Consider the following 9,073-nt stretch of genomic DNA (forward strand, 5'->3'; position numbering starts at 1 on the left):
GGCAATAGATGTTTGTTTTTTACTAAGCAAAGATATTAGTATATCGCCCAAGAACTGATATGAAACGCTTGTGCTTTTCCTGTCAAATTTGCAACCAACGTAGTCCGCGTCTGAATAACCTACAAGATTAAAACTTTAATCTTTGGGATACCAAAGACCCACATTAGTAGTACCTTTAAGATATTTTAGAATACGTTTTGCAGCAGTAAAATGAGATTTCATAGGGTTAGCTTGAAACCGTGCACATAAACAAACCGCAAACATGATGTCTGGTCGACTAGCGGTCAGATAGAGTAGTGAACCAATCAATCCTCTGTACATTTTTGTGTTTACTTAGATTCCCCCTTCATCTTTGTCCAATTTGATAGTTAAGCTCATTGGGGTAGCAGCTTTTGAGTAATTCTCCATGCCAAAATTCTTTAGCATGTCTCGTGTATATTTAACTTGGTTAATAAAGATGCAATTTTCTGATTGCTTGACTTGCAGTCCTAAAAATTAATTTAATTCATGATAGAGATCACATTTACGTGTTTTAGTGCATCTTGTGAGTCTGAGTTTGCATCGTTTTGGTTACATGAAGTCTGCATTTAGTTCATTTTATCTTAAATTATTGCATATGATCACATCTCACTGAGTTGTAAGAATGTGCAGGAGAACGGCGCAAAAGAAGAAAATTCAACCAGAAATGAGCTGAAGACAGGGCACCATGCGCTAGGGCGGTAAAACTTGATCACCCTAGTGTGAGTACAACAAAAATAGGATTCTGGGCAGAACACCTCGCGCTAGGGCGGTACAACTTGACCGCCCCAGCGCGAGTAAATAAGGCAAGTTTCCTAATTGACTTGTATTAAATTTGAATGGTATATGGCTGCACAAAGGAACCCTGGGGACGAATTTTTAGACATTATTCAACAGCGACAAAGCTTTGAAGAAGAGAGAAAAGGCTTGGAGGAGGCTTGTAGGAAAATTTCAAGATTTCCGGGCAACATTCCTCGCGTTTTCGTCACGACTAGTATCTTTAGTTTAATTTATCTTGTTTAAATATTGTTTGGCTTAATTTAAACATGAATTCTAGTAGCTAATTTTCGTTATCTGTTTGGATTTAAGTGGATCCTACCTTGAAACCGAGTTTAGTTAATTCATCTATCGACTTTTGATTAATTCTTGATTGTGCTATTATTTTCATTGTGTTGTTGAAGCGTAGCTAACTTTAATAACGATATCATATTGCGAGTGAGTTCGAGAGAATAGCCCGTGATAGGAAGGAGTAGCATAATCTGTGGATTTACAATTTACATGGAAATATGAAGTTGGATACACGTCGATAGTCATAGTCCAGTAGGTCGAAAGCTAGGGGATTTCATAGAACGACATGCAATTCACCTTTGATAAATTATTAAAGAAATTTAATTACTTCACTCTGTTGGATTAGTTTGGCATAGCTCGAGAGGGCGTGTTCAATATGATAGGAAATCCCGTCAAAAGCTTAATCATTGTCGAACAAATTAAGTAAATTAACGAGGGGTAGGTGGACCGAGATTCCCAACAAATTCATTTTTCATTGAATCTTCAATCAACTATTTTATCTTATTTATTTCATCATTTAATTTGTGAATTATTTTGTTGTGTTTTTATTTAATCATTATAGTAGTCAAAATCATTCCAATTTTCGTTGCTAAGGGATGAATAACTTAGAATAACAGTTGCGAAATACAGTCTCTAGAGGAACGATACTCGTACACTATATTACTATTTGACATCGTGCACTTGCAATTATGTCGAGCTTGAATATTATAAATTTTTACTAAGGATTTCACAGTGCAAGTTTTGTTCAATCAAGTTTTTGACGCCGTTTTCAGGGACTATTAATCCACAATTTTATTTTCCGTTGTCCACTTTAGCATTTTTTATTTTGTTTTTCTTGACACCTTCGATTTATTTACAGGTATCCCTCTCTGAGCATGCCAAGATCTCTAGAGTCTGAACTACAGATATTTGACCCCGAGAATGAAAGACCCTACGCAGATGAAGACAACAACAGAGGCTTAGAGACATGATGAACTGGAAAGAGCGTGAGGAAGAGCATCATGAAGATCTAAGAGTCGAGGAACCAACACATACCCATGTTGGAGTACGAACAACCTTCGTTTGATGGAGCACGTCCAAGCATAGTGCAACCACCATCAGGGCGAACCAGTTTGAGATAAAACCAGCCATAATGCAGATGATCCAGAACACTGTCCAATTTGGGGGAAATGCGCTAGATAATCCAAACACACACATCGCTGACTTCTTAGAAATTTTCAATACTTTTAAATTTAATTGAGTTTCTGATGATGCTGTTAGATAGCGTTTGTTTCTTTTTTTTTGCGTTAAAAAGCTAAAGCCTGGTTGAATTGTTTATCTGTAGGTTCAATCACAACTTGGGAAGATAATGCATTCCTCTTGAAATACTTTCCTCCGTCAAAAACCATGAAGCTGCAAGCGGACATAACCACCATCTCTCAATTTGAGCAGGAGTCACTTACGAGGCTTGGGAGCGCTACAAGGACTTATTGTGGATATGTCCACATCATGAGTTGCCTCTTGGATTAGTTGTCCAAAATTTTTACTATGGTTTAATTTCGTCTAACTGTACCATGATAGATGCTGCGGTCTGTGGGAATCTACTGAGGAAAACGGCCAAAGAAGGGTATGAGTTACTGGAGGAGATGGTTGCTAGCAGTTATCACCCTCAATCTGAGATGAATAATCAGAGGAGTGAGGGATTTCACCAGGTAACTGACTTTTCTGTTGTCACCGCATAATTAGAAGAACTTAACATGAATATAGACAGCTTGAATGTACACGGAACAATGATGCGCTTGTGAGAGATATTATGTGATAAATCTGGAGGAGAACATTATGTTAAGGATTGTCAAGACAGTGGTCATTTCTATATGCAAGAGGAAGCACATGTAAACCAAGTGGGGATTCGAACCTTCCTAGGAATGATTTTTATTTGAACACATACAATCCTGGATGGGGACAACACCCCAACTTCTCATGGGGTGGTCAAAACAGCCAGAATCGGCCATAGTTAGGACAACAGTATGGTAAGAAGTCGATATATTGAACTGAGCCTAGAGAAGAGAAGTCTAGTTTGGAGCAAATGATGTTTAAATTTATCTCATCCGCCGAAACTAGACTAAAGAACCAGGATGCATCTATAAAGGGGTTAGAAAATCGGATAGGACAGTTAGCTAAGATGATTGCTAGTCGAGATCTGGGCACCTTGCCAAGCAACACTGAGACTAATCCGAAAGAGCAAGTGAAGGTCATAGAATTGAGGAATGGAAAGGTACTTGAACAAGAGCGGAAGGAAAAAGATAAGCATCTAGAATCACCACCTTTTCCTAACTCTACAACCGCACCCACTACACAATCTAGAATCATTGTCCCTCCACCTTTTCCTGCAGCATTGAAAAAGTCGAAGATGGATGCGAAATTCGGTAAATTGCTAGAAGTATTCAAAAAATTGCACATTAATATTCCCTTTGCCAATGCTTTGATGCAAATGCCTAGCTATGCTAAATTTTTAAAGGAAATCTTAGCAAATAAAAGGAAGTTAGAATATCACATGACTGTAAGCTTAACTGAAAATTGCTCTACATTGGTACAAAACAAGATCCCACCGAAACTAAAAGATCCAAGGAGTTTTTCTATTCCGTGCATGATTGGTAATGCTATTTTTCATAAAGCTTTATGTGATCTTGGTGCGAGTATAAATCTTATGCCTCTATCTGTATTCATGAAACTCGGATTAGAAGAGCCTATGTAAGGCCTGAGATTTTATCCTATTAATCCGAGATTATTAATTGATGAATTGATGTGATTATAGAAGGACCACTCCGAGACAAGAAATTGGGAAAACTTGAGTATTACAAGTGTGAGACCAGAAGGTCTCGCGCATATGCGCATAGACGAGGCACGCATATGCTCGAGCTGCTATATGCCGAGACAGTAAGTCTCGTGCATATACGCGAGGACGGGGCGCGCATATGCGCGAGGAAGATTTAGGTACAAGCGCTGAGACAGTAGGTCTCGCGCATATGCGCGAGACGAGGCGCGCATATGCCCGAGCTGGTGAAATGCAGAAGTGCCGAGACAGTAGGTCTCAGGCATATGCACCGGTGATGGACGCGCATATGCGCGAGACATGCAGTATGAAGAGTGAGCCACATGCCTTTGCCATGTATGTATTATGTAAACAAACCTTCATCTTCATTTCAAAAATGGGAGAAAGAAACCGAGACTCCAGGGATAATCCTCAAGTTTTCTTCATGTGTTAGAAACTTGATTTTGCAAGATCCGCCAGTCAGAATTTCAATCCGAGTTTATTTCCTTGCTCCTCTCGTCAAGAACTTCAAAAGTATGTGAGTTTATTTACTTTTCAGCATGGTTTGAAAATTTATTTCTGGGGGAATCATAATTTGATCTGTATTATGTGTTCCTGATATTGTGATAATTGTATAATCAAAACCGGATAGAAGAACGGACACTATATGAAATTGTTGTCAATTTTCAGCCTATGTTGAATGAGATTGTACAGATTTGATATTATGGGTTGAAATTATGATTGATTATGAGTTGTGATTTGTATCTGTTGATGTTTGAAGTTGCTGGATATATCGAGATTGTGCTGTTATGCCGTCGAAACAGAATTAGATTGAGTTCTGATCATATACAGTATTGCTTTGAGTTGTATATTGAAATTGTACTTCTCGAATATATGATTCCAGAGTTGGTATTGAAGGCTTAGAAGACTGAATAGAGCCAGATTGATATTTTATTTCATTGACAAGACTGATCTACGAAAGGAAAGGTATAAAACAATGTTAAACCGGGAAGATACAACTCGAGTAAGAGATAGCTTGCGTTTCCCGAAACCACATACTTTATTTTAATTGCTTTGATGTTTGCAATTCATGAGATTGATATGCTTAGTCTATTGAGTTATAGCAAAGCATGTATTGGAGTCTTTGGCAGATGTGCCAAGTCACTGGATGTTGGTTTATATCGATGTGCTTAGGAGTTGATCGACTCTTATTTTAGAGATTCGATATAGAGGGCCAATGTCTGGGAATAAGAACGTACCACCATCTAGCTGGGAAGAGTAGGATGGGAGACTTGTTACGTTCTTATTCAACCGGGATCCCTAGATAAGAGTCGAGTTAAAGAGTTTGATTTATTGCTTATTATCGATTTATGTTTTCGTAGACTACGATTCATATTGTTTTACAAATGTTATATGCTTTTGTATATGTTTACATGAAATGCATGTATATGTTGTTTATACTGGGAATTATATTTCTCACCGGAGTTATCCGGCTGTTGTTGTTTTTGTATGTGTGCATGACAACAGGTGGGACAGGATCAGGGTCGAGAAGAGGATGAATGATCGAGATTAGAGTGGAGATCCGGGCTTAGAAGTAGAATTGGCTTTCAACACTTGATATGTAGTTGTTGAACCCTAGTTTGTTATGACTTTTTCTTGTACAAGACTTGTGCTTTTGATCATGTTGTAGATATTAAACTTGATCTTGTAATTTGAATGAGATGGGACCTAACTTGTTATAGAATTTGTGCACTCGTTTATAATGTGTTCAACATATAAAAAAAAAATTTTGCGACCTAGATTATTTATTTAATCCATTTAATCCCAATGATGATTTAAAAGAATGAGTTAGCGTCCGGGTCCCTACACCGGTTGGTATCAGAGCTGTATGTTCCTTATACTGGCAATAGAAGCGATTGAGCGGGGTAGATTGAATTTTCTTTCCTGCTTTTGTGATGCTAGCATGTTTTATTGCTTTGAAAGTACATGTTTACCTGATTATCTGATTTTATTGGAAACATGTATTATTGGAGAATGAATCAGAACCGATTCTTGATCAGAGGTATGATGATCAGAGGAGGACTGAGACAGATTTGTTATATTTGGTTACTAACCATTTTGATAATTAGATATGCCTCCTCGAAGAATCCCAGAACATGGTAGTACTTCTACTAATCCGATGGATGTTACAGCAATACCCATGGAAACACTGCTGAAGAGATTTCAGTCGTTCAAACCGCCAACTTTGAAGGGCACTGAGAATTCAATTGATTGTGAGAGTTGGCTTGATGATATTGAAATGATGTTTGATTCACTTGATTACACAGATGAACGAAGAGTTAGACTAATTGGGCATCAATTACATGACATTGCAAAAAGCTGGTGGCTTACAACCAAGAGAGCTTTAGAGCATCGAGATACAATTATTACTTGGAAGATCTTCAAAGCAGAATTCTATCAACGATTCTTCCCAGTATCGTACAGAAAGGACAAGGGTGCAGAGTTTGCCAACTTGAGACAGGGCCATATGAACATTGAAGAATATGTGGCCAAATTCTCTACCTTGCTATGATTTTCTCCTCATATTGCTGAGAATGATAAATCGTTGCTGATCAGTTCATCAATGGGCTGAATCCTGAGCTCTTTACATTGGTAAATACAGGGCGAACGAATAATTTTGCAGATGCCTTGATTAGAGCAAAAGGAGCTGAAGCAGGCCTGATTAGACAGAAAGGAGCTTCGTATGTTGCTCCCGCACCGAAACAGCAACTGCCCTCAGCACAGTTCCACCAACCCCCTCCCAGATTTGATAGTGGTGGTAGCAGCAGTGGAAAGAAAGATAATTTGAAAGCCCGAGGGAAACAGTTTAAGAAATCTGGTAGTAGTTCATCTAGCTCCAGTGGTTCACGACAGAACCAGAGTTATACCGGGGTCTATTGCAAGAAAATATCTGTCGACAGCAAGGACATTTTGCCAGAGTCTGTCCACAGCGAGGTTCTCAACGATCCCAGGGAGCAAAATTATCTGGATCAGTGGCTCAGACTGATAGACTATCATCTGTTGTTCACTCTTTCCAGCCACCTACTACTCAGTCACAACCGAGGCCCGTAGGAAGCCAGACTGTTAGCCAGCCTCCGAGACAGTAGGCCAGAGTGTTAGCATTGACTGAGGAACAGGCCCAGGAAGCACCTGATAATGTTGTTGCAGGTAACTGTTCTCTTTGTGGTTACTCTGCTTATGTATTGATTGATACGGGTGCATCCCATATGTTTATCTCTGAGCAATTTGCATTGATGCATGATTTTCCTGTTGATTCATTATCTGCTATAGTATCTGTCTCTTCACCTTTGGGGAGTGGGGAGAGGTCTTATATCAGTGAAGTCTGTTAGACATTGTATGCTGCAGTATGATGGTAATGAGATTGAGTTAGATTGTATTGTACTCGGTTTGTCTGATTTTGACTGCATTATCGATATTGATATGCTGACAAAGTACAGAGCTACCGTAGATTGTTTCCAGAAAATTGTAAGATTCAGACCTGAGATGGCTGATGAATGAAAATTTTACGGTAAGGGTTCCAGAGCTCGAATTCCTTTGATATCTGTTTTGTCTATGACTCGATTATTACAGAAACGAGCAGAGGGATTCCTTGTGTATTCAGTAAATGTACTGAAATCGAGCCCGTCATTGGCAGATTTGCCAGTGGTATGTCAGTTTGTTGACGTCTTTCCAGATGAGATTCCGGGTTGGCCTCCAATCCGAGAAATGGACTTCAGCATTGAAGTGATACCAGATACTGTTCCTATTTTTAAAACTCCATACAGAATGGCACCGATTGAATTGAAAGAATTGAAAGATCAGCTAGAGGATTTACTAGCCAAGGGTTACATCAGACCGAGTGTTTCTCCTTGGGGTGCACCAGTACTATTTGTCCGAAAGAAAGACGGTTCAATGAGACTTTGCATTGATTATCGGCAACTAAATAAGGCTACGATAAAGAATAAATATCCTTTGCCTCGTATTGATGATTTATTTGATCAGTTGCAGGGTTCTTCTATTTATTCCAAGATCGATCTGAGATCTGGATATCATCAGGTGAGAGTCATAGATTCTGATATATCTAAGACAACTTTTAAAACCAGGTATGGCCACTATGAGTTTATAGTCATGCCGTTTGGTTTAACAAATGCTTCAGCTGTATTTATGGGTTTGATGAACCGTATATTTCAGAAATATCTTGATGACTTTGTGATTATCTTTATTGATGATATTCTGATTTATTCAAAGAATTTGATTGATCATGCTGAGCATTTGAGAACTGTATTGAAAATTCTGAGAACTGAGAAACTGTATGCAAAGCTGTCTAAATGTGAGTTTTGGCTGAAACAAGTTGTATTTTTGGGACACATTATATCTGCAGATGGTATTTCTGTTGATCCTAGCAAAGTTGAGGCTATGATCAGTTGGCCTAGACCGACATAAGTACCAGAGATACGCAGTTTTATGGGTTTAGCTGGCTATTATCGTCGATTCATTAAAGATTTCTCCAGCATTGCTAAGCCGATTACTCAGTTGACCCAGAAGAATGCCCCTTTTGTTTGATCAGAAGTTTGTGAATCCAGTTTTCTAGAGTTGAAGAAGAGATTAACCAGTGCTACGGTGTTGACTACCCCGTCAGGTACTGGTGATTTTGTTGTTTATTGTGATGCTTCTCACAGAGAAATAGGGTGTGTTTTGATGCAGTGATGACATGTTATTGCTTATGCCTCAAGACAATTGAAACCACATGAGACTCGCTACCCGATTCATGATCTTGAATTGGCTGCCATTGTATTTGCATTGAAGATCTGGCGACACTACCTATGGTGAGAAATTCGAAATCTATTCTGATCATAAAAGTAAGAAATATCTATTTTCACAATCAGAACTGAATATGAGACAACATAGATGGCTTGATTTATTGAAAGATTTTGATTGTGAAATCAAATATTATCCGGGAAAATCAAATGCAGCAGCTGATGCACTGAGTCGAAAGGTATGTTCTTTATCCTTATCGACGATTGATGTTTCGAATTTGATTGAAGATTGCTGTCTTTCTGGATTGGTATTTGAGACAGATTGTCAACCTCTGAGACTCTATGCTATTCAAGTTGAACTAGAGTTGATTTCACGAATCAAAGAGGCACAGAAAGTTGA

The 9,073-nt window shown here is 38.6% G+C and overlaps 1 protein-coding gene across 1 annotated transcript; it reads left to right on the top strand.

The window, feature by feature from the left end:
• Window positions 1-3,247: 3,247 nt before the first annotated feature.
• On the top strand, window positions 3,248-3,820 carry LOC142550557 (uncharacterized). Its single transcript, XM_075659630.1, has one exon. The coding sequence runs from the start codon at window positions 3,248-3,250 to the stop codon at window positions 3,818-3,820; it is 573 nt and encodes a 190-aa protein (XP_075515745.1).
• The last annotated feature ends 5,253 nt before the right edge of the window (window positions 3,821-9,073 follow it).

The sequence above is a fragment of the Primulina tabacum genome, chromosome 7 (assembly GCF_025594145.1).
Source record: "Primulina tabacum isolate GXHZ01 chromosome 7, ASM2559414v2, whole genome shotgun sequence".
NCBI classification, from domain to species: Eukaryota; Viridiplantae; Streptophyta; class Magnoliopsida; order Lamiales; family Gesneriaceae; genus Primulina; species Primulina tabacum.

Excerpts from the sequence above, each read along its gene's own strand:
- LOC142550557 (XM_075659630.1), top strand. The coding sequence starts at position 3,248 with ATGATTGCTAGTCGAGATCTGGGCACCTTGCCAAGCAACACTGAGACT.